The sequence below is a fragment of the Pleurodeles waltl genome, chromosome 3_1 (genome assembly GCF_031143425.1).
Source record: "Pleurodeles waltl isolate 20211129_DDA chromosome 3_1, aPleWal1.hap1.20221129, whole genome shotgun sequence".
NCBI lineage: Eukaryota > Metazoa > Chordata > Amphibia > Caudata > Salamandridae > Pleurodeles > Pleurodeles waltl.
In genome coordinates this window covers 996,375,805-996,402,440 of record NC_090440.1, presented here as the reverse complement: position 1 = coordinate 996,402,440, position 26,636 = coordinate 996,375,805, and the positions used below count along the sequence as shown (strand labels likewise).

General features: G+C 44.1%; 1 protein-coding gene across 6 annotated transcripts in view; it reads left to right on the top strand.

Annotated features, from left to right (window-relative positions):
* Positions 1 to 26,636, top strand: part of L3MBTL3 (L3MBTL histone methyl-lysine binding protein 3) — a 558,444-nt gene that overhangs the window by 248,466 nt on the left and 283,342 nt on the right. For all 6 annotated transcript variants that reach the window (XM_069224176.1, XM_069224178.1, XM_069224181.1 and 3 more), the window contains one exon: positions 8,979 to 9,036. In XM_069224176.1, coding sequence (XP_069080277.1) covers positions 8,979 to 9,036 — 58 coding nt within the window. The remainder of the gene's footprint in view (positions 1 to 8,978; positions 9,037 to 26,636) is intronic.

The following is a 26,636-nucleotide window of genomic DNA, read 5'->3' as shown; positions in this document are numbered from 1 at the left end:
AACAGCATCTATGTCATTCCTTACTTGGTTGACTGGCTGATCAAGGGTGCAACCAAATAGCATTCCTTGGCAGACACACAGGCCACCGTAGACCTACTATGCGGTTTAAGGGTTACCATCCGTATCACAAAGTGGCCAATCTCAGGTGTGTCACACAGAAAGCCTATCACAGCCCAGCACAGGTTCAAGCTTTACAATTGTGGCTTCCCCTTTTTCAGCCAGATCGCCAAGTTACAGTCACATTGTGTAATGCCATAGTCCCTCCATGCCAGATTACACATGTGCTTGCTACAGGAGTGCTTAGATGCACAATGGTCACAAGTGGGTGGTCACTGGGAAGACCTAGTGTTGATCTGGGTCTACACTCATTGCTCTCTGCAGTGGTGGAACAGCAACAATCTGTATCTGTGTGCAGGACTGGTCCTTTCTTGACCCAGTTCCGCAAGTGACCATCACAACAGATGCTTCCCTCACCAGGTGGAGGATGCACTTACAGGATTTGACTGACCAGTGTATGTGGGCACCCCATCAACAAGGCGTTCACATGAACTGATCTTCGAGCTTGCACTAAAGTTGTTCCTCTGTCACATTCAGCACAAGGCGGTTCTCATTCACACAGACATGTCCACCATATACTGCCTTCTGAAGCAGTGCGGCGCTCCCTTTCCAAAGATGCCAACACTAGCTTGGGCCATTTGGTGGTGGGCTCCCCATCACAGTCCGCCTGTTAGTGGAGTACCTACTGGTAGTGGGAAATGACTTGCGGACCTGCTCAGCAGCATGCTACAACAACTCCACAAGTGGGAACTCTATCCGCAAGCCCTAGTCATGTACATCCATTGTTGGGGATTCCCAAACTAAGACATATCTGCCACTACACTCTGAACCATGAACCTTAGGTAGCTAAATCTTGCGATTTGGCTCCTGAGGTCTTAGAATTGGCCTTTCGCCACCTGCCCCAAGAGTACATGCCCATCCCTAACCAGGCACTCAGTCCTACAACAAGATTCTGCTATGCAGCCAAAAAGAAACGTTTTGTGCACGACTGTCTTCCCAGGCACATTGAACTACTCAAGCAAGCAGTCCAAGACATTGTCAGTTATCTGCTTCACTTGCAGAAGTCTGACCTCGCTTATATTTCCATCAGTCTTCATTTGGCTGCAGTTGCTGCTTCCCTGGAAACACACTTCACTCTTCAGGGTTTAAGGCCTCTATGAAGAGTCAGTCAGTCACAATTTCTTTATTCAGCGATTGCCATATAATCACATTTAAAAACCATTTAAATACAAATAAAACATAAAAACATTATCCAAGTAAATACTTTACATAGATAAACTTAAGATCAGTAATTTACCCCCACCCCCCCATCCCCTAAAAAGACCAAAGGGACATTTTGCTCCAGAACAATTACAAGTTTATAGATACATTCAGCTGCTTATAGCGGTTCCTTATGGCAAGGGCAGATCTAATAAGAGTTTAGTATTTGATGGCAAGTTAAGTCATTCCACCTAGGGTACAACTTATCCCAGGTGGAATCTCAACATAGGTCTTACTCTGCTTTTGAACCACTTCACTAGTGCCCTTTGCAGTTCCTTTCCTGGAAGGTAACATTCGTAGTGGCCTTCACCTCCAGGCGACGTGTGGGTGTGCTTCAAGCTGTTACCCTGGAAGAATCTTTCTTCCAAGTTTTAATAGAGATAGTAAACCCCAGGGCATACCCCAAATGTCTTCCTAAGGTTGTCTGTTCCTTGCACCTCAAGCAGATTTTCAAACTCTGTGTTCTTTCCACATCCAGGGTCAGTACCAGAGGATATTTCACACACTAAATGTCAAGACAGCCCTCATGTATTATGTTGACAGGACAAAACTGACACAGCAGCACTTTGCCTCTCTAAAGCTTGTATAGCATGATAGTTGGTCAAATTGACATTACAGATTTCTTATGCAACGTCTGTATGGCTGATTTCTACAAGACAGCTAGCTGGTTTCTGCCACACACTTGCACCAAGCATTACTGTGTGGATATTTCAGTATACCAAAAAGCTAACGTTGGCCAGACTGTACTCCCTATGCTTTTCCATCCTCTGCAACATCCTCTAGCTAGCCACTGTTTAGGGGAGAACTACTTTACAATCTATGGGCACGATATGTATCAACAGCTACACCTGCCACAAACCTAAAATGTTACTTACCCTGCATGCGCTGTAGATTCACATGTGCCTACTCTCCGCCCTGAAAGAGTGTTACCAATGGGAGGAATCAAACTCCCTTGCCACAACATCAAGCATAAGTGGTCACCGTCTGATTCTCTTTTCTACCAGTAGGATTGGAAGCAGCTTTGATATCTCCAGGTCAATGGTCGATAAAAGAAGTGGTGGAAAACTCCAGAATACTTTCGAGCAGCGAATTGGAATGGCATTTGGTGGTGAATCATGTAGATGTCAAAAGCCACACCATAATGCTATCAGATATGTGTTGATAAACAAAGGAAACATGCTTTTCTGATTGATCTTTGACCACTGGTGGGTGAGGGTACATGGAATATATATATGATCAGGGTTTTTGGCAATTCTTGGATCTTGTCTAAATTTTCGGAATCTTTTGGTTGTTGCCATTGCATTTCATTGTTCTTTCTTCGCATGATCATCTTCTTCAGTATCTCAGTGCTTCATTTCCTTCATAACCTGCCGTGTGGAAAACAATCAAACAATGGAGCCAGTGCCTTACCAGCAATAGGTGGACTCCCTATACCTCATGACTTGGAGATTTCTTCAAAGAAAAACAAGTTGCACACATCCAAGCTCAACACTAGATGGCAGAAGTATGCACTGCAATGGAATGAATCTCACTACATCCGACAAACAGATGCTTACTGGGTAAGTAACATTTTCTTGCCATTCAAAAGCCTCATCAATCCAAGCAAGAGAAAATAGACCTTTAGCAGTGTTTTTTAATGTGCAGGTGTGTCCAGGAATTCTTCATGACTTTTAAGTTGCTGCTGCTGCTGCTGCTGCTGCTGCTGCTGCTGCTGCTGCTGCTGCTGCTGCTACCCTAAGAGAGTGAGCCTGCTTGGCTCCTAGTTCGTGGCCCTCCTCCACCTGCAGGCACTCGCATGTACCTCAACCCTGGTGGCTTAGTGGTGGCCTCTGTCTGTATCTGCTGCCTTACTACCTCTCTTCTTTTTTTCTGATCTTCTTCATCCTTTCTTTCTTTTTCTCCTCTTTTGTCTTTGTATTTTTTGTCTGCTTTTCCCGCGCCTACTCTCTGCCGCTCCTTCCTCTGCGGCCCCATCCTTGCCACGTGATTTCCTGCTCTCCCACTGCCCAGCTGGCCCCCCCTCCTGCCACCCTTCGTCTCTTAATGGTGCCCGCACTACTGGTGCGCCAAAGGCAAGCCTGTCTTTGCCCAGAATGCACCCAGCGCCACAGACCCTGGTCCCCGCACCATTCACCGATTTGTCGCCTTCACATCCTAAGCATCTGAGCCTCCGTGGCGTGCCACACACCTCTCCGAGGAACACGCTAGGCCTTTTTTTTTTTTACTCCTGCAACTGCGCCTTCACCTGCCCTTGCATGCCACAACGTCCCACCCCGAGCCCAGCCGGACACCTCAGATGCATACTTGTCAACACCGCTCCCTCGTCAAGCATACAGTAGAAGTATGGGACCTCCTCGACTCAGTCGCTCCGGACGTTGCCACCGTCATCCCAGGTGGCTACAAAATGGTCCACAAAGACCATGTCAACTGACAAGGAGGAGGCATCGCCATGATCTACAGGTACACGCTCCGACCTTACGACCATCACCGAGGCCCAGCCCCAGACAACCACTGCAGAACACCTGCACTTCCAAATCCAGACCGACCCACACACCTCTCTCCGTGGCTACCTCGTCTACAGATCTCCCGGTCCCCGCCCTCTGTTCAAAGAAGCCATTGCCGACCTCATTGCCCCCCACGGCCTCGCCTCCACCGAATACATCCTCCTCTGCGACCTCAACTGTCATGTCAAAACTGCAGTGACCCAAACACCATGTCCCTCCTGGACAGTCTCGCCTTGTCCAGCAACTGGTCACCCTCTCCACGCACTCACACACACCCTTGACCCTGTCTTTTCAGCAGTAAACAACATCTCCCTCTCTCACACCTCCGAACACTTCTGGACCAACCACCGCTGCATCCGCTTCACATTCACAAAGACCCCTGCATGAACTGGCGAAAGGTCACCAAAGCTCAGCTCACTGGTACACTCAGCCTCTCCTCTCCACTGGAGACCAAAGCCGCAGATGACTCCGCTCACAACCTCTACCACTGGATCTCCCCTAAGAAAACCCACTGGAAACCAGCACCGCAAGAAACCCAGCTGGTTCGCTACTGACTTTCAAGACTCTAAACGCACATGCATACGACAAACGAAAATGGAGGAACAGCAAAATCATGGCAGATCGCACAGCATGCAAAGACAGTCACCACTCGCCACCAATCCATTAGAGCCTCCAGATAGGCCGCCATCCAGCAAACCCCCACAACAGCAATGAACTTTTCAGCATAGTCAAGAAATTCACAAACCCTGGCACGGACATCAGCAAATATCTTAAACTCCCCCCCCCCCCCCCCCTCCCAAAAGACCTCTGCGACAACCTTGCCACCATTTTCCACCGCAAAAACCAGGACATATACAAAGAGTTCGAGAGCTGACTCCCACTTCCACTGCGGACCAGCACCACCATGGACAGTGGACTCCCATCGCCATAGAAGATACCCAAAAGCCCATGAGCTCACATCACTCAGGTGCACCCTTGCCCATACCACGTCCTCGACTGAGCCAGTGCCACCATCACCCCCGAGCTGTGACGTGCAGTCAACTGCTCCATCAAGGCCCTCGCCTTCCAAACTACTGGAAGCACACCAAGATCAGCCCGCTACTAAAGAAGCCCACTGCCGATCCCAAAGACATAAAAAACAACAGACCCATCTCTATTCTCCCCTTCCCATCCAAGGTAACCGAAAAGGCCATCAACCTGCAGCTCACGGAATTCCTTGACGCAAACCATACCCTGGACGGAGCAGCCAGACCCATCCTAGACGTTCCCGACAATATTCTCCGCCCACATTAGAGATCTTCACTGGCTTCCCATCAGAAAAGGCATAACCTTCAAGCTTCTGACACGCCTACAAGGCTCTGCACAACATCAGGCTGGTCTACATCAACCACCACTTATCTTTCTACACTCCCTCCAGACGGCTTTGATCGTCTGCACTTGCCCACGCCGCCACCCCCACCCCTAGAATCAGGAAGAGCACTATGGTAGGCAGATTCTTCTCCTACCTCGCAGCACAGACCTGGAACACGCTACCTATCCACCTCAGGCAGGCCCCCTTGCTGAATCAGTTCAAGAAGGACCTTAAGACCTTGCCTTGAGACCCCATGGGTGGTAAGTTGAACTATATAGATTGATTGATTTATTGATGTCTTATGGGAATACAAGGCCTTTTCTTGGGGTCCTTGGACAGCCTAGCTTACTTGTTTTACTGTGCTTGAGTACTGTCTTGTCATTAAATTGTGTTGTCCCCTAGTCACTAGAGCATGGCACACTCTAATTGGATAACCAAGGAAATTATTTTAGTGGGTGGGAGTTGGGTCTTGTGTGAGGTAGTTTAGTGTAGATCTCCATCATACAAATGTTTTGTGTTATTAAATAGTCCAGGAGGAAGGAAATGTAGTGCCATGGACAATAGACTTTATATACTTCAATTGATGCAAATTGAGCCTGCTCACATAATCTAAAAAATTGGATGAAAAAGCTGTCTCAACACTTTCCCACTTTTAAAGGCTTCACACTAGGTTCCTTGCTTGTCCCCAAGCTTCCAGCAGGAAGAAGTTGAAGAACTCAATATGGTCCTTGTTGGAAAGTGCCCCTCTTGGCATAGCTAACCCCCACTTTCTGTCTGATATCTGTTGCTAACTTGACTGAGTGTGTGCTGTTATCCTGCTAACCAGTCGCCAGCCCCTTTCTTCTTTTTCTAAACTGTACCCTTGCTTCCACAATTGCCACAGCCCTGGCACACAGCTAAGTCCCTTGTAAAAGGTACCAGTGGTCGTGTTGTGGGGAGAGAGCGTCCTTAAGGGCTGTAACATGTATTGTGCCACACTAAGGAACCCCTCACATGCACATTGCCATTGCAGCTTGTGTGTGCTGTTGGGGAGAAAAAGGTAAAGTCGACATGGCATGCTCACAAACCACTGCAGGTAGGGTGCACTATACCACAGGTGAGGGCATAGCTGAATGAGCAATATGACCTTTCTATGTCTAAGTCCATTCTTAGTCATTGTATGTGCAGTGTGGCCATGTTGAGTACATTGGCTGAGAGTTTGTCTTTACGAACTCCACAGCTCCAAGATGGCTTCACTGAAGACTGGGAAGTTTTGTATCTAACTTCTCAGCCCAATATACCCACTGTGATGCAGTTGTTGGATTTATTGAGACATCCACACAGAGGGCATCTTAAAGATGCCTCCTGTATTTCACCCAACTATTTAGTGTAAGGCTGACCAGTCTGTGCCAGCCTTCCTCTAACAGACAGGTTACTGACCCCATGAGGTGAGAGCCTTTGTGTTCTCTGGGGTCAGCAGGTGGTAAGCCTCAAAGGCTCTTGCCTCTTGTTACACTACTCCAGGGCTCTACAGCTAGTGGAAGACGCATGCCTCCCCAGACCAAGCACCACTTTTATTGGCAGGTCCGGTAGGAAAATTAGTAAACACCGGGAGGTGTGCCCATCCCAGCTAGGACCACCCCTAAGGTGCCTAAAGCTGAGGGGAACCCCTCCTGCCAGAATCCTCCATCTAGCCGTTGGCTATTGCCCTCTGACATTTGTAACGCCCCTAAATCTACTATTTCGGGGCACAACTGAATCTTGCTGTTCAGATTCCAGGCAATCTGAGAAGAAGAAGAAAGACTGAAGAGGCACACCAGCAGAGAAGACTCTGGACAACAACTGACTTGGCCCCAGCCCTACCTGCCTATCTGCAGCTTCGAGAATCATGCTGCAAGAAGACGACTCATCCGGCAGGATTAGCGACCTCTACAGACCCCAAGAGGACTGCCTGCCTACCCAAGGTCCAAGATCTCCTGAGGACAGCAGCCATGTCCACAAAAAAAATTCCAAAAGGACTCCAGTACTGCCCACCAGTGCTGCCCACTCTCCATCTGATGCCCACGGTCCATGTCCAGGTGGCCCACCGGTCCAGAGAATTTCTCCAGGCGATTCCGACCTGAAGTTCACCCTGACCCATACGACAGATGCCTGCAGCCTAAATCCAGAGGACCTCTCTGACCGCGACCTGCTTCGGTAAAGATTTCCAGACACCTAAAGCTACCCCGCACAAGCCTTGTGGAATTCCACAGATGGTCCAGCGATGTCCAGTGGGCTCTCTACTTACCTGTCCAGCAGTTGGTTTTCCACAGTCGTCTCCCTGGACAATGCCTGCAGCATCTTTGTGACCCCTGGGGTTCCCTTATTGAAAAGCATTGGGCGTCCTATGCTGTATTTGCACCTTGCACCCAGCTGACCTTGTGCCGCTGACTGTGTGTTTGGTGCTATCCTGTGACCCCTGCCCCCCCGCTGCTGATGTAATAGGATTCAATTGGGCACCCAACACCAACTTTGACCTGTGCACCTGGCTGGCTCTGTGTTGCTGGTTGTGCACTCTTGGTGTCTACCAAACTTTATCCTGTTAGCTCCTTAACCCCCAAAGCCTGGGATCGTAAGTCGAGTACTTACCTGCAAACTGTGTGTTGTTACTTTTCCTCCCCTAGGATTGCATTGCTTTCTATGCGAAATTGCACTGTCTACTTTTGAAACTGAAAAGCCTTACTTACCTGTAAACTGTTTTATCTGTGAAATGTAAACAAAGTGGATTTGATACTTGAAAGTGATACGTTCTTGAAACTGTACTTACCTTCATCAAAGATCCTTTTGGTTCTAAACATAAAGTAACAGAGACTAGTTTTGATATAAAACATTGGCCTGGAGTTAGGTATTGAGTGTGTGTCTTGTTTTTTGACTGTGTGTACAACAAATGCTTAGCACTACCCTCTGATAGGCCTAACCGCTCACAAAAGAGAGCATTAGTATTATCTACTTTAGCCTCTGGGGATCCACTTGCCTCTGTGCACACTTTACCTTACTTTGGTATAGTGTATATAGAGCCAGCTTCCTACAGTCCTGTAGAAAGAATTTGTCTGCTTTAGAGACCGTCTTTTCCAATGCCACCCTGACTATACATCACAACCTGCCAATAAATCCTACCCTGCCTCTATGTAATTGCATGATTAAATGAAAGGATCTACAAAGTTTTTGCACAATTCAAAAGAAAATGAACCCAGTCTGCTTTCTCCAAGAAAGAGAGAGGATCAGATGTCAATGATTCATTTACAGAATCTCTCCTTGAGGATGAGGAATTGATTACTAGTACTTAAAGCGTTCCAGAGTGACTTCTGTGTTAACTGCTGAGTTGCAAGTATATTTGTTTCACCCTTAAATCGTAAATCTGATTATAAAGCAACAGAGCTCTTTATAAAAGGAAGTGTAGGCACATGTAACTTAATTGAAAAAGGTTCAGCAAGGGGTATTCTCACATTGAGAGCTAGTAATAAAACAAACTAAAATGACAAACATCCTAAATGCTGCAGGCATTTCTGTGACATTCATGGAGAAGTTTTACTGTTTTGTAGTGTCCGGAAATGACAGTTATTAGTGGGATACATTGCAATAGGACACTTCTTACTTGGCCTTGCCAAGAAGTCCTTTCAGCGTCTGGAGGGCATTTGACCCTTACGCTTGATTCATTGCGAAGGATTAATGCTTTGCAAGGTTTGTGAAAGAAAGCTGAATTCCACCATTCCAGAAGTGATGGGTTATGTACAGATTTAACTAACTTGCCATTAGCTACTTCATACTATTTATTCCACTTTCCACAGGAGAAAAGTAGAGCTAACATCCTAAGAGGACGAAAAAATGCAAAGCAAATGAAAACAGGTAAGCCATGACACCCGAATTCATGGTATTTGTTTCCTTCCAGAATCCTTTGATATGGTGGAGAACATAAGTAAATCATTTATTACATAGTTGTTGTTCTATCTAATATTTCTATTGAATGTAAAAGAGGTTATGATTGTGTCTGTGTTGGTTTGTGGTTGTTGGTGTGTGTGTGTTTTTGTTACATGTATGTATTGTTAATGTTCAGGTCCTTTGCTGGGGTGTGCATGTTCCTATGTGCAGGGCATGTGAGGTGTAAGCACAATGTGGTTGGGTTTAGTGTGCAATTAAAGTGTTTTGCCTGTGTTCTGCTTTAAGTGCATTTGTTTTTTTGGTGCTTATGTGTGTTGTTGAGTGTGCTTATGCTATGTGTTTTCTGTTTGCAGGGAATATAAGTACAGTATGTAAGCATATTGTGTATGTGTGGGCATGCTCAATGTGGAGTGCTTTGTGCATATTTTAGATGTTTGTGGTAACAATAGTGAGTAGCTTAAGTCTCTTCTTGATCCCAATGTTGGGCATTATTATTCCATCCTGTGGTATGATCTGGAAACTTTACCAGTTTTCTTTTGGCATTAATAAAGGAAGGAATCAAACTGACTTGCTACATCATCAAACGTAAGCCCTCAGTGCCCCAGTAAGTGGTCACCATCATCTGACTCTTTTATCTGCTAATGGAGTTGGAAGCAGCTGTGATGTCTCCAGAACAGTGGTCAATTAAACAAAAGTTGTGGAAAACTCCAGCATACTTTTAAGCAGAGAATTGGGATGGCAGTCATGGTAAATCTGTAAACATCTAAAGGCTTGCCAAAATGCCACCTGATCTGTGTTGATAAACAAAGGAAAAATGCTTTTCGGATTGATCTTTGACCAGTGGTGAGTGAGGGTTCATTGAATAAATGATCACGGATTTTGGCATTTCTTGGGTCTCTTCCAAGTTTTCGAAACAAGAGTAATTGGAAATACTTTCTTTAGAGTCATTTCAGTCTCCCACCACAAATAACCTCAAAAATACTCACACAAAGTTTGCAACTCATACCTCTGATAAAAACATATGTTGGAAGGCTGCAAAGCTTATAAAGCCTTTTTTGAGCTAGAACGCTGTAGTGGAGACAGAGAGCTGGGCACACTATGCCATGGCACAGAAATAAATACTTATCCTCAAAGGATCTAGTACTATCAGTTGAAAATAGATAAATTGAAGTAAAGAAAATGGCCAGGGGAAGTAGCAAAGGTCTGATGTCGACTCTCCATTGGTAGATTTAGATATTGAAGAGGTAACAAAATTTTGTTACCAGTTTTGGTGGTGCTGAGAAAACATGCACCTGCATTGCTTCAGGGTCACATTGCAGCCGAGCCGCACTTGAAAATGAGCAACCAGCTGTCAATGTTGAAACAGCATTGAAAACTAAAGACACCTGTTTGTCAAAAACCAGACACAGGTACAGGCAACCCTCTGACATCGGTCTTGACTTCGAAAGGGGATCAGGGTAAGTAAATAAAACCCACTAAATGAGAGATCTAAACCACCCTCTTCCAAAAAGAAAGGTGATTTGATGCTGTACGTCGAGCCTAGAGAAAATACCCTCAAAGTAAAAATGAAGCAGCATTGACAAGACCAAAAAGGAATTTATCGAGACACCAAAGACATTTAGAATCTGTAAAGTGAGAACTGTGATGAAGATGTTGGTAACAATGACATCTTGCATGTCTGATATCCTTTGCCAGGTTACTCATGATACCCATACAAAAGTGACTTATAAAACAATGCTTGCAAACTGCAAGGGACTGGGACAATCTAGTGGCTATGGTGAGTATGCTGCAGAAATAATTATAATTGTGGATATTAGATAACATAATGAGGGACAGATTTAAAAAAAAAAAAAAGGTCTATGCAACGGTCATCACTACAGATGCATCGCACTCAGGCTGAGTGCAGACATGGGTGAAACTGAAAATCAGAGGGTGGTCGTCCCAGGAGCAAGCATGCATTACATTAATATTAGTGGTCCCACAGTGAGCTTGACAAATATGATACTCTCACATGATGGTCATGGTGGACGAAAGGGTAATAAAAATCCAAATGTTGCCAAACCTGCTAATGATACACTGGTATGGGTACGCTTTCTAGGTACATTCTGGCAGCTTGACTATGAGGACTTAGACTTTGTCACTTGGGCTTACAAAAGAGATGTCTGGAAGAAATCAGAGAGGCAAGAATGCCAACCACTGTAAGTGTTTTGTAGCTAAATGGGCAGGGTTTATGCACAAAGGAAGACTTGCTATGTACAGATCTTTTTTTTAAACCATGGACAAATTAGGTAATTGCCGAGGGCCGCCATCTGTCAGGTGTCAGGTGTCGGGTGTCCCCTGGCGAAGTGATAAAGATGAATATAAAAACATTCATTTTTAATTTGACACATGGGCATGCCCAGTCTGCCCAACCTTCATCCTCACGCTCAAGACATCAATTACATTATATAGTGATGTTTCTCCTTACTACATCTCAGCAGTTCTATGTCACTCCTCGTTTTTCAGCTTTCCTTACCTACCTATCTACCTATGCAGGTCTATATAACCACCCCATTTCGACCTTCTATATTGCCTTTTTCTCAGTACACCTCTCTTGTCACCTCACCTCTCTTTACCACTTTTTGTGTTTACCTCTAAAGCTCTCCAGATCTACTTCTATCCTATTTCACACCTATGTCTGTACCCCACTACTGTTTTAATTTCACCTCTATGTATCTCTTTTACATTTACTTCACTTCTGGTTCAAACTCCTGTCTATTTCTCTATCAGCCCTCTCTCTAGTTTATGACTTCTGCCTCATTACTTTCTCTGTCTTCTAACTCTGTGTAGCTCTGCACCTCTCTTGCACTAACTAACTTCTCAGTTTACCTAACAGTTTGTTCACTGCTTCACCTCTCTACCTCCCCTGCCTTTCTACTTTTTTTACCTCTGCTATCTTCCTCATTCATTACATCAGAGCTTTCTCTCTACCGTTCTTTACCGTTTCCCTGTTCTTTCTCTGCATCATTTTACACTGTAACTCTATCTCTCTCCCCCCCTCACTCTCTCTACCTGTGCATCAAGTTCACCTTTTTCTTTTATCATACCACTATCTCTTTATACCCTTCACCCCTTTCACTCTACCGTGCTCTTGGCTTTACTACCCTCATTACCTGAAATGTCTTTGTCTACCTCGTCTCATGTTCTCCCTCTCACTAGCCCGTTTCTCTATCTCTCCTTTAGTAACTCACCTGTAGTAGTCACACAAGTAGTCTATCCCTACTGCTCTTCCTCTGTCTCTCTCTAACTCACCTCTTTCTACTTTGTCTCCTGCTCCCTCTCTACCTTACACCTCTCCTCATTTTTTCAGTTCCTTTTCCTTATCTAGGGGTAGGTCTAGGTCATTCTAAAACCATCCTATCGCTCTCTACCTCTTTGTACCTTCCTGTATCTTTCTTTCAAGTTGAGTTACATTTCTCTTGTTAGTTTATGGCACTCCCAGCCTCATCTTTCACTTTACCTCCGTTCTCCTGCTACTGCACTTCTCTCTATACCTTTCTTTTTACCTCTCTCTTTCCCCTGTCTAACACCCTCTCCCATTTCTGTTACTCAACACAGTAGGAGGTTACTGTATAACTGGTGATGCGTATATAAAGAATGAAGAGCGAAAGGATAATGCAGGCAAGAGAATTAAAGAAAAATTATCACATTTCATCTGATGGAATGGTGGAAATTCTAGGACCAGCTCTTTGATTTTCACTGTTGCGGAGAGTGTCAGTTGTGGAGGGAGTCTATATGTGAGTATGAATAGCCACCAGTTAAAGCTACAATTTAAATGTGCCTGTGTTTTATTTTATATTATACACCAGTTCACGAAACATTCACTGGAACCAAATCACCTTTTCTTTGTCTTTCCTACAATTGGAGGACAAGATTGGTTAGACAGTCAAATCCATGTAAAGTGTTTCAAGACAAAATATGTATGCAACAGCGAAAAAGACCGAGCTTGCGCAGTATGTGTTCAAACTTAATTTTGGTGATATTTGGCTGAAGGAATCTAAGCAGCTTAATCTTTCAGCTGTTTTTTTTTCCTGGCCTTGTACCCGAAAGTTCATCACATAAGTACATATTGTTGGGTCTCACAGAACCTTGAATTAGTTCAAAATTGGTAATAAATTCAAATTCGGTTTGAATAGAGGGCCCTAAAATGCATTTTGACTGGCGCCCCAAAAATTATTCTGGTGGCATTGGCTATGTAACTTAACAGAGGACACTAAGATTATCAGGTAATTGATAACCTTACTGGACCCTTAACTGTCTTACACATCTGTAAAGGGTATTCTTGTCAGGCTTTGGAACTTTTTAAAGAAAACCCTTTGTCGAGGCATGTGTGGCTGTAGATACACATGCTGAGTAAAATCCCGTTATGCAGTGTTGGGCTTGGATGTTTGAAAGTTGTTATTCTTCTAAGAAACTCTTTCAAGTCACGAGGTATAGTGACTCCTCCTCTTGCTAGCAATGCGCATAATCATCAACTCCATTGTTAGGGTGTTTTCTTCCACAGCTGGGTCGGACATGTGGTCCTCCTGCTCCTTTTTCAACACGGTCATCGATTATTTCTCTGATACTGTTGGTATTGTTCTCGATCCTGACTCGATTACTATTTCCCTGTTGTGACCTTGACAGATTCATCTGGGGTTTCCCATACGGCTGCAGCCCTCTTATGTTTTTGCTTTTCGGAGTGGAATTTCTCTTCTGCATTCACTTCAAGAAATGCCCACTTGGTGATGGTATGCATGTTGTTTTGTTTTTGCTTGTCTTTCCACACCAAGTTCCCACACACCGATTTACATCAGGTGTGCAACTTGTGCTTGTCCACTGAACACGAGGAGACAACCTTGAATCAAAAAAGACACTCTGAGATCGAAGAGGTAAAAGACTCTAAATGTCTCGGTTCAGCACTGAAGACACTTCAGACATCTTGGGTTTGGAAGGACCAGAACTTGAGGTTGGGGCCCATCATTTGGCTGCTGACGAAGGCAATCTTTCGCCTGATGAGAGCTTCGGGTCCGATATGGAAATTCAGGACATCACTCCAAGGCAAACCCTGAGTACTGTGCCCACTCCACCTCCATCCTGCCCTCACACTGAAAACCAAAAACTGTTGTTTGGCCACCACTGCTTTCAAGCCATGGTCGGGCATGCTCAGCCTCTGCGTCTAAAACACCGCCTAAGCAGCAGATCATTGAACCTAAGTCCTCCATATTGTACACAATTCGACCTTTGGCACTGACCGCTCCAGAGCCGAAACAACATTCCACCTCGGTGCAGAGAACATCGGCTTCGGAACCGATGGTGTCTGCATCGAAAATATTATTGACTGAACCTTCGTCCTAGCCGAAAACTCACACAGTTGCCAAACACTCAGTGGAAACAGTACAACGGGTGCTTAAGAAACCTTACCATGAGTTGGACTCAAGGCAAAAGATCCACCCAGATACAGAATGTATTATCACCTCACCCTCATTCAAGGGTACACTCTGCAAAAAGACAGCTGTCTTTTGAGGAGGCTTTGGATGTTCTGCTTCCTCCAAAAAAGAAGAAAAAGGAGGATAAGGCAACTATTCCACACACCAGTCTATCACTATCAGTCTTCTGTACACACTCCATCACCTGTTATCCATATTACTGAGTCACCTGAGGGTTCACTACATTACTACACAGGGGATGGGAGGATAGAGACCAATACTAAATCCCACATCAAGATGATCCATGGGACCCCTATGACGTAGACCCACCTGATAATACAGACACAGATCTATAACCAGGTAGACCTTTCCCAATAAGCAGAGCGGCTGCGTTCCATAAAGAACCTCTACATACTCGGCCTATAAAGGATAGTTTTTTAATTCGAAATTCTCTTGTCCAGTCAGTGTTCAGCACAAAATTCTGCCAATGCTTTAAGGGTATGCTTAGGCACACTCAATACATTTTTGACTACGCTGTTAGGGCTAGAACTTTGCAGTGGAAATCTTTTCTAGATTCACATGCTGTGCATAATTCCTCCATCTAGGTGTTGGGTCCTGAGTTCGCCACTTTTTCGTTCCTTTTTTGTCATTTCTTTGTTTTTTCTTGTTTTTGGGAGTTGATGGATTTGCCCATTTAGTGCTTCCTGTGACGTTGTCTCCCCCTGCGGAAAAAGTCACTTTTGGTCACCATCTTCATATTTCTTTTAACGCCGTTGGGTCTGGATTCTTGACTAAGGGCTCTCCAAAACTAGGAAGGAAAATTTTCAAGAAGTTTGTTGAAGTTTGCCAACAAATTCACAGAATCTGAAGAAGAAACCAGAGAAGTATTACTATAGGAATCGAAAAGAAGTGAAATTCCCTGGAGGGAAGCTTTTTGAGGAGAACCAGGCAGAGGGGCCCCCAGATGGCCTAGATGGAGAAGACGCCATTTCAGTTCTGTCCTAATTGTAATCACAATTTTGTGCAGAAGGATCCTCACCCAGTGTGCAACCTTTGCCTGCCTGTCAAACATAGGAGTGAGGACTGCAACGCCTGTGCTGAGGGTGAGGGAAAGGCAAAGACAAGTGAATCATGCAATGTAGGGGCAAAGTGCCACTCCAACTCGGAGAGACCTGTGATTGTAGGGCGAGGAGGAGAAAAATGTCTTCAAAAGAGCCAAGAGAGAAACACTGGACGTCAACTTGAGAACTGTCGACATCAAACTCCAGGCAAGCAAGAAAAAGCAGGAGGTACGAGAGACACCAAAAAAAGGGTTGGAGTCATGAAAATCCTACTCTAAACAGTCCAAGAGAGCCTTGACGTTGAAACACTTGCCAACCGAGGGGCAGGCTCTGAGATAAAGAGCTCCACGGATCCCCTGAAAGGGACTTCGCTGGAGGAAAAATGGCTGAAAAATCCCAGTCGTCGAAGGACGGTCGAGGGAAAGATGCTTCAACGTCGAAAAAGGAGAAGGCTCAGGAGGAGCACAGAAGCTCAACGACAGACATGCCATAGAAGGGTTCTTCGATGTCAAAGAGGAACACGTTGTTGAATGTCAAAACCAAAGACAAATCAATGTAAATTGATTGGAAAAGGAGATGCCTTGAAGCTGAAATGGTCACCTTACTGCAAAAACATAAGGAATTTGGAGAATCCTTAAAAGCGTTTCAAATTTCCCCCAAGACCTCCTCGCTCAAAGAGCAAGTGTTGGGGGGGGGGGGGGGGGGGGGGGGGGAGGAACATCAAAGAGCTTGTGAACCCTCTGACACCAAAAACTCAAGAGGAAGAGGAGGAACTCTCCTTCGAGGAAGAAGAACAATTGGTGACCTTATATCAAGACTCAGCAGAGTTGGAGTATTCTGAGTGCCACTGGCAAGATCTAGACATAGACTCCCCAGAAGAAGCTGTCAACACCTATTTGTCAAGGCCTTAGGCTCCTGACTACATCGTCATCTGCAATCAGGTGATCAAGAAGGCTTCTGGTAAATATGGGGTCCAACTAGAAGAGTAAAAACTGCAATCCTGTTTCCTTCGAGAGACACTATTATCATCTCAAGCCAGGAACCATTTCCTGCCAATCCTTCCTAGTGGTAGATCAGGGGAGAGAAGAATTCAAGGAGCCCGCGACTTGTAGAGCTGTGAATCTGAGGGTAGAGAAGAAATACAAGTTTTAATCCAAGGACCCAGTTTACATCAAGGGTTCATTGCCAGAAGATTCCATCATTACTTTCACAGCACCTGAGAGTTAACATCCCTTCAACATCAGGGCCGCCTCCAGATAAGGATAGTAAGAGGATGAACCTAATGGGACACACATTTGAGTGCAGCAAATCAGTGGTTCATCGCGAAACCTAATGCCTTACTGAATAGACATACCTACCAGCATTGGGAAGAAATGGCTGATGTAATGAAACATTTCCCAGAACAGTCTGAGAAGAGAACAGCACATCTGGCAAAAGAGGGAAAAATATTGCAAATACCTGCCTAAAATCAACCCTTGATGCGAGGGACACTCAAGCTGTCAGATGATGATGGGGATAACCTTAAGCAGGCACTCATGTTGCAAATATCAGGGTTTAAAGCTGAAGTACTGGCTAACATTCTAAACACCCCATTTAATGGAGAACAACTGTTTGGGAGTAAATTTGATGATGCATTAAATCAACTCAAAAAAGACAATGAGACAGCAAAGTTAATGGGGCTCAGCAACTCAGAGGAGGCATGAGAGGAAGGGCTATAGAATCACGAAAGCCTACAGGAGGAGGCAGCTTCCAATCGGGGACCTCCCACCAAATATTCCAAGGGACCACTGTAACAACAGCACCGCTGCAACAGCAAGGATTCCAGACCTTTCAGGGAAGAACAAAGGGCAGGAGACAGTCTCAAAAAGGAGGTACAACCTCTACCAGCAAGTGACTCATAAGAGACTCCCAATCTTTTGCAAACAACACCAGCTAGAGGCGACATAAAACATCACAATCTTTCATACACAGCACCAATGGGATGTAGAATAAAAAACTTCCTCCAGGACAAATGGTTATTAAACATCATACAATTCAGATATTGCATAGAATACTTAAGGATACCTCCAGTAAGGGGACTAAAAAAGAAGATACATTCAAAGGAAGAAACCTCAGAAATTGTTGAAAAAGACAGCAATGGAGAAAGTCTCAGAGTTCAACAAAAGAAATTACTCAACATATTTCCTAGTACTAAAGGTAGACAGATCCTTTCAAACAATTCTAGATCTCAGGTTAAAGAACAAGTTTTAAGAACACAAAAATTCAATATGACAGGAGGTTATCCCACAATTTCAAAAATGCAATTTCATGGCAACAATAAATCTAAAGGACGCTTACTTGCACATCGCAATTAATTTAAAGCACAAAAAATACCTGTTTTGTGGTAAACAAAACCCGCTACCAGTTGACAGTGCTAGCATTTTGGATAAAATCAGCCCCAAGGGCCTTCACAAATTGCCTACCAGCAGTGGCAGCTCACATCTGAAGACGAAAGATACATGTCTGCCCTTACCTAGACGACTGGTTAGTAAGGGCAAGCTGTCGCAAAATGTGCCAAGAACACATACATCAGGTAATAAGGACACTTTTCACATTGGGTTTCTCAATAAACCTAGACCAGAACAGGAAGAGATGTTTCTAGGAGCAAGGATCAACTCGATACAGGGGAAAGTATACCCCAGCAAGAAGAGAATTCATTTGCTGCTGCAAGAAACTCACTTTTACCGGAAGGGACGAGCTGTGACAGTCAGAACTGTAGGGATATTTTTAGTGAAAATGGTATCATGCATCCCTTTAACCCCATATGTGAGATTGCACATGAGACCAATTCAGGAATGCCTACAAAATCCGTGGTCACAAGCCACAGGGAGTTGGGAGGATCTTGTGGTTGTCTCGCAGAAAGTACAGCAAATAATGGTGTGATGGAAGAAATCGCACATAACACAAGGTAGAACATTTACACAACCTACTCTAACAGTAACCATTACAGCAGATGCCTTTCACATGGAATGGGGAATGCGCATGAACACGTTCAAAGTACGAGGAGTCTGGAAGGATCAGGATGCTGCAAAACACAACAGTATCCTTGAACTAAAGATGGTGTCCCTAGCCTTAAAATAATTTCAACAAGAGCTGTTTGGCAAATCAGTTTTGATTCAAACAGACAATACAACAGCAATGTTCTATATCAACAAACAAAGGGGGGACCCAATCCTTTGCTCCATTGAAACTAGCCCAAGCACTATGGAACTAGGCAATTCTGAGGTCAATAGACTTAACAGCAGTTCATCTAGCGGGCAAGGACAATATTCAAGCGGACAGCTTGAGCAGACAAGCAACATGCTCTCATGAATGGGAGATCAATCAGAAGGTGACCGCCAAGGTCTTCAAAAATTGGGGAACACCAAAGATAGACCAATCTGCAGCTCCAGAGAACTCAAAATATCAGAACTTTCCATCTGAACAACTATTTTGCCAATCATTAGGAAATGCCCTGTCAATAAATTGGTCAGGGACATTTGCTTACACCCCCCTCCACCCTCCACCCCATGCCACTGTTTACACAAGATGATCAACAAATGCAGCAGAAACAGGATTACACTAATTCTAGTGGCCCTACAATGGGCGAGACAGACATGGTTTTCAGAACTCGTAGAATTGGCACAGGGGAACATCCAAAAACTATCAACACAACACAACTTGTCTATGGAAGGAGGAAGAATTCCACTCCCAGAACCAGAGTATTTGTGCCTGGCAGCTTGGCTCTTAAAGGCCTGGAGCTTGGTGATTTAAAACTTCTGGAAAACAAATTGGCCGTCCTTGGAGAGGTACGAATGCCAACTACAAGGAAATGATCCATTGCAAAATGGAAACAACACACTCAATGGTGCCTAAAGAATGGTCTTTCAAAGAAAAACACAAAGGAAATAGCAGTATTAAAATATCTAACAGACCCTCAAGACTGCAAGTTAACATATCCATTGTTAAAGGCACACTTAGCAACAGTAGTGGCCTACAAAAGAGGACACATGGAAATAAGTGTTTTTTGGACAGCACCAGTTGTCAAAAGACTTTTAGAAGGGGCTAAAAGAAGAGCACCACCAAGAAAAGTACCAGCACCCACATGGAACCTGATTGTGGTACTAGCTCAATTGATGAAAATACCATTTGAACCTGTACATAAAGCCACACTAAAGATGCTCACATTGAAAACAGCGTTTTTTTGTAACCATAACATCCCTTTGCAGAGTGAGTGAAATACAAGCACTCACAATCCAAGAACCATACTTACAAAGTCACAGTGACAGAGTAGTAATGAGGGTCCACAGTAGAAACTAGATAGTGTCACAGGTCCACATAAATCAAACTATACAAATACCAAGCTTCTTCTAAAACCTGAAGAATAAAGCAAAGAGAGCGATACATATGCTAGACACAATGCGAGTGATAATGTACTACATTGAAAAGACAAACAGGAAGACAAGTCAGCTATTCGTGTCTTTTGCAGACAATAATAGGGTGGTAAGGTGGTGACAAAAAGGACTATTGCCAAATGGATCACATCCAACTATGTCATACGAGCGGGGATAAAACTGAATTCAAGCCCAAATGCATACCCAGAAAGGAAGAAATGAGCAACCATTGCTTTTCTAGCAAACACACTGGTACACAATATATGTATGGCAGCAGCATGGTCTTCTGTACACACGTTTATGAAACTGATGTATTGACATTCAAATGAACACACAAGCAGAGGTGCGACAAAAGGTACTAGAACATGTGTTTGCAAATTTAAACCCATCTTCGACCCAACCACCGCCAGAATAAGAAACCACTACAAAGCATGCCAATCCAGAAAAGATTCAGGCTGCAAAACAAATAGTTTCTTACTTGTAGGTGTAAATTTGCAGCTTGAAGAATTTTCTGGGTTCACAAGCGACCCACCTACCTCCACAAAAAAGATGGAAGAAAAGAAAGAAAAAAAAAGAGAAGTAAGGACACAAAAAATCTGAAGATGGCGACCAAACGTGGGAGCTTTCAAAGGAGAAGACACAATGTCACAAGAAGCATCAAATGGGCAGATCCGTTGATGCCCAATGGCAACAAAAACAAAGAAAGGACTAAAAAAGCACTTAAAAGTAGGAGAATTCCCGCCCAACCGCTAGATGGAAGAATAATGCACAGCATGTCATTCCAGAAAATTCTTCAAGCTACAAAACTACCCTGGCTTGTAAGGAACTATTTATCACTCCTGTGGTTGAATTAAAATATATATATATATATATATATATGAGCCATCACCAAATGACCCTACATACATTAAGGGACAACTTACACCTTACCCCCTAGTGATGGCCCTAACTCGTAAAAGCGCAAACTCTCAAACATATGGTAAGGCGTCCTACAAGATAAAGAGAGCTTGAAGATAGACACTGTGGGTAAGAGAGTGGCTGCACAATCTCCTACCAGCCATTTAGGATTGCAAATTCCATTTGTCTTTTATCAAGCTGTGATAGGGCCCTCTGGTATGAAATGGAGGAGATTCTCCAGCATCTTTTTGAAGAGCACCCAAAAGGGCATATCAGATTACCTCTGAGAATAAGCTTATACATAATACAACTATATGTTTTCTCCTCAATACAGCAGACACAGGAGCTAGGGGCATTAACTCGAGCTTGCCTGGCTAAGGGTGTCAGGTTTCAAGCCTGAAGTTCAACAGAACTTACTAGCTCTCCTCTTTGACGGAGGACAACTTTTTGGCTCCCAGGTAGAAACCCTTTTTAGAAAAAAAGACAACGAAACGCCTAAGGCTATGGGAGCGTTGCAAACACCATCTCCACGTGGCTCCTCTTGGCGCTCATCTTATCTTGGAGGATCCAAAACAACCTCCCCTGAAACCTCCACATCATACAGTAAAACTCATTAAAACTCAAACCAAAGCATCCTCACCAAGGGGATATTATAGGGGAAACAGTACCAGGGACAGAGGCAAAGGCGGTTATACCAAACCTTCCGTCTCCACCACCAAGCCTTGACGTGCCGAACATCCCCCCCGATCACACTACTCCTGTTCCGGGGAGACTACAACAGTTCTTTCTAGGATTGCAGAACATCCTCTTTGACCAGTCAGTGCTAGATATTATCTAACATGGTTATTGTCTGGAGCTCACTTCTACACCTCTTAACATCCCATCTTACAAACACTAAACTCTCATGAGTACACCAACAGTTGCTCAAAAAGGAAGTACAGGCATTTCTCAAAAAATGTGCCTTGGAAACCAACAAGGCACAGGGGTTTATTCACTCTACTTCCTTATACCCAAAAAGGATGGGTATTTAAGGCCAAGATTGGCCCTCAGAACCTGAACCAATACATCCTCTCGAAGCACTTTCATATGGGTACTCTTCAAAGTATCATTCCATTTCTACAAAAAGGCGACTTCATGACAGCACTCGATCTGAAGGATGGCTACTTCCACATTTGTATTCACCCTTCACATCGCCATTACCTCACGCTCATAATCGACAACCAACATTTCCAATTCAAGGTGCTCCCCTTTTGAGTTGCAACTGCCCCAAGGCTCTTCACCAAGTGCCTTGCAGTAGCAGCAGCTCGCCTACACAAGCGAAACATACACGTTTTTCCATATTTACACGAGTTGGATCATCAAAAGAGTGACTCATTTCCAACACCCTCAAACCGCCATAAATCTGCTCCATCAATTCGGGTTTACCATCAGTGCAGTCAGATCCAATCTCCAGCCCCTCCCAGTACAACCTTACATCTGAGCTATCCTCAATATAGAGTGGGCGATAGCTTACCCCAATGCTGCTCGTATTCAATCCTTCCAAGCTCTTATTCCACAGTTTCAGGCTCCTCAGCAGGTGACAGTGAGGACTGTTACACGTCTCCTCGGGATGATGGCTTTGTGCATAGCCGTAATACCCCATGCCAGACTCCACATGCGTCTGTTGCAGGAGTGCTTAGCGCACAAACTGTCTCAAGTGAAGGGTCAGTTTGAGAATCTAGTGTTGGTAGGCTGTCAAGATTGCAGGAGACTATGTAAATAGTGGAACACCAACAATTGCCTTAAATCACAGCTGTTTCTAGACCCAGTTCCACGGAGAACCATAACAATGGATGCCTTCTCACGGAATGGGGAGCACATTCACTTGATCTCACAGTCCAGGGATGCTGGACGACCTACCAGATCAATCACCTGGACTTGCTAGCTGTTCACGTAGCTCCAAAAGCCTGCCTTCCTCACCTTATGGGCAAGGTAGTCCTGATACAAACAGACAACATGACTTCCATGTATTATCTCCAAAGCAGGGGTCACCAGATCCCCTCAGCTATCTCACCTAGCACAGACAATTTGAAAGTAGGCTCTTCGTCACAACATCCACCTGGCGGCAGAGTCCCTTCTGGGGGTGGACCACAGCTTTGCAGATCTCCTCTGCAGGAGCGGACAACAAGCACCCTAATGAGAACTACACCCACAAGGCCTCCTCCAATACTTCCAGAGATGGGGTCAACCAGAAATAACCTTTTCACAACACCAGAAAATGCAAAATGCCCAAACATCGCCTCCAGGTTCCCACAGTCCAGGGGCGCAAGGCACTATGGTTGAGTTGGTCAGGGATATTTGCTTACACTTTTCCAATTCTCCCATTGCTTCAGTTTGTGGTTTTTAAACTTCGCCAGACATATCTCACCCTCATCCTGGTGGCTCCCACATGAGCACTACAACCATGGTTAACTACACTCCTAGAACTCTCAGTAGTTCCCCATGAGGTGCTGTTGAACAGGCAGGACCTTCTTACAAAGAGCCTGGAGAACTCAGACATCTGGACCCCAGGGCCATCAACCTTGTGATCTGGCTCCTAAAGTCACAGAGTTTGGTTATCTAAACCCACCACAATCTTATATGGACACTCTTAAAGAAGAACGTAGGCCCACTACTCGTGCTTGTTATGCAACAAAGTGGAAAAGATTTGTACAGTACTGTCATTCCAAATAAATTGATCATTTGCAGCCTAGTGTTCAGGACATAATCTGTTATCTTTTTCAGTTACATACCTGCGGCCTAGCCTTTACTTCTATAAGGTTACACCTAGCCGCCGCAGTAGCCACATACCTGTAAAACAGAAAACATACATCCCTATTCAGGATCCCATTTGGTAAAGCCTCCTTGGAAGGTCTTAAACAGGTCATACCTTCTAGGGTGCCACCAGCTCCTACCTGGAATCTCAATATTGTCCTAACAAGATTATTCAACCCTTCATTTAAACCCTTCCTATCCTGCCCTCTCCGGTTCTTGACTGGAAAGTATTGTTTCTGGTGGCCATCAGTTCCCTCAGACTTGTCAGTGAGCTTCAGGCATTAAACTTAGAAGAACCATTCTTCCAACTACATAAAGATAGGGTCGTATTAAGTACCAATCCTAAATTTCTTCCTAAGGTGGTATCTCAATTTCACCTTAATCGGTCTATCCAACTACCAGTAGTCTTCCTGCTTCCTGATTTAGTTGCAGAAAAGGTGCTACACACCGTGCATGTCAAAAGAGCCCTTATGTACTATATTGATAGAACCAAGACAGTTAAAAAGATGCAACAAATCTTTCTTGCTTTCTAACGCACACAAAGGAAGAGCCATCTGAAAATCAGGCTTTGCGTGCTGGATTGTCAAATGTATCCAGAGATGTTATGCCAAAGCTAAGAGACCTTTTCCTACTCCTCCTAGAGCTCATTCCACTCATAAAAAAGGTTCTCTCAAGCCTTCCTGGGAAATATACCTATAACAGCCAGTAGGTCTTCCCCACGTACATTTACCAGTGATTATTGCATAGATGTAGTGGCCCGTCAACAAGCTAATGTTGGCCAAGCAGTTAAGCTTACTTTATTTTAAACAACTGCAACCCCCCTGTGTATCTGTAGCCACATATCCCTTGAACGTAAAATGTTACTTACCCAGTAAGCATCTGTTCGTGGCATGGAATGCTGAAGATCCACATGTAGTCACCCTCCTCCCTGGACACCTGTGGTTGCTGTATCACTCATTCCTTCCGCATGAGCATGGCATTATCCTACACTACACCTGAGCTTTCATCCTGACCCGTCTTGCGGGAAAAGAGTCTAACAGTGGAGTTGATGACCATGCACATTGCTAGCAAGAGCAGGAGTCATTATACCTCGTGACTTGGAAGACTTTCTTCGAAGAAAAACAACTTGCACACATCCAAGCCCAATACGAGATGACGGGATTATGATAGGCCTGTGAATCTACAGCACTATATGCTACGAACAGATGCTTGCTGGGTAAGTAACATTTTCCTTGCGGTACCAGTCATTCAAAGATTTATGGACTGCACAAAGAACATTTGCCCTCCGTGTGTACTTCCAAACCAATAAGCTGCAGTGCTTAATGGTCAAGAAGCCCTACTTATAGATATACACCGACAACATGGTTATGAAGACTAGCTAATACGTATATTCCAAAGATACTGTCTGATTTTCATGTCAGTCAATTCAGTTATCCCCACCCCCGAAAGGTCATTACATACTAAGTACAAGAAACAAGATGTTTAAAAAATACCGAACGATTCTTTGTGGGACAGGCAGAACTAAAACAAGATTGATACTAAAAACTTAAATCAGAAACCGAGTGCACACACTGCAATGGAGAAATATGTAACTTTGACAACAGACAGTAGGAGAAACCTAAAATGGGCAAAGGTGTTTTGTGGACAATACCAATATTTACAGTGGGCTTTGTGAGCCCATTGCTTATCCTTAGTTGGTTTTCTCATCCCCCTCATTTGTATGCTTGTTATCGAATGGCTTTTCTTCTTCTTCTGTTTGTCTCTCCTCTGCAGCATAGGTTCTTTAGCATCCACACCATAGCGTATGTATGCGGATGCTTGTTTACACATGCGCTTATATTCCTCCTCATGCTAGGCAAAGGTATTGTCATGACATAAGCATGGTGATGCATTCACATATGACAAATTAAGATTCCCCCCCCCCCCCCAAAACGATACTCTTTAGGATTGGCAAACAATTACTTTTTCTGCCTTTCTGCTGATGCAGCGGCAAAAAGCATTGGCAAAACAAAGCAAGACCTCTTCACTTTGCCATTTCATTTTGGCAGATGTATCTGTTTAAGTGGTATCCATGGCACCAGCATGGTCAGTGGTATGTGTTTTCACCAAACACTAATAGGTGGATGTTCACTTGAAAAGGGAGGCACAAATGGGATAGAAGGTTCCAAAGTGTTTGTGTATGGCGGCCATCTTGAAACAATTTATAAGATGGATGCCACTTGTGTATGCACTACAGCGTATATGTAGAGATAAATGCACACACATGCTTTAAGACACGTTGGCCTTTATTTTCTTGTTTGTTCAAAGTTTCAGTATTGGCGACATCCATATTGGAACAGTAAACTTAAAAGAAAATCTTAACTGCACTGAAGTGCTCAAAAGTGAAAACAATTACCTGATAGCACTTTGCAGGTTTCGGTCCTGTGCAGAAAAAATAAAAAGTAAAAAGAAAATGTGGTTTTCGAAGTTCTGGTGCTGCACCGAAATGGGTTCAGTGTAGGAGGCTGGGAGTTGGCAGGGGACGATGTTGGCAGCACCAGGAAACCAGATTGGGAGGGCAGGCACTCCCAAAAAAAAAAAAAAAAAAAAATTATATAAATCAAAACCATTGTGTGTGTGGACTCCATTTTTAAAGGTAATATATGCAAAATGTTGTATGTTGATACCAGCATTAATGGGCAACCATGTTGGCTAATTACTGACGGCGGTTGAACCACAGTAACCAGTGGCTAAAATGATATGTCCAAATGTCTGGATGTATGCAGTGTAACAACATGACCTCTCAGTTTCAGTGATAGCTGTCTATAGGTGTGACCAGAAATTGGAGAAGTTTCTTGACCCAATTATTGGATGAGAAAATAAGGCCTAGCAAGTGAACCTAGAAGAGCTTCATTCTGCAAAATTATTTTTGTAGAGAAGTACATTTTTCCTTTGTAATTTGTTGTACTGTATTAACG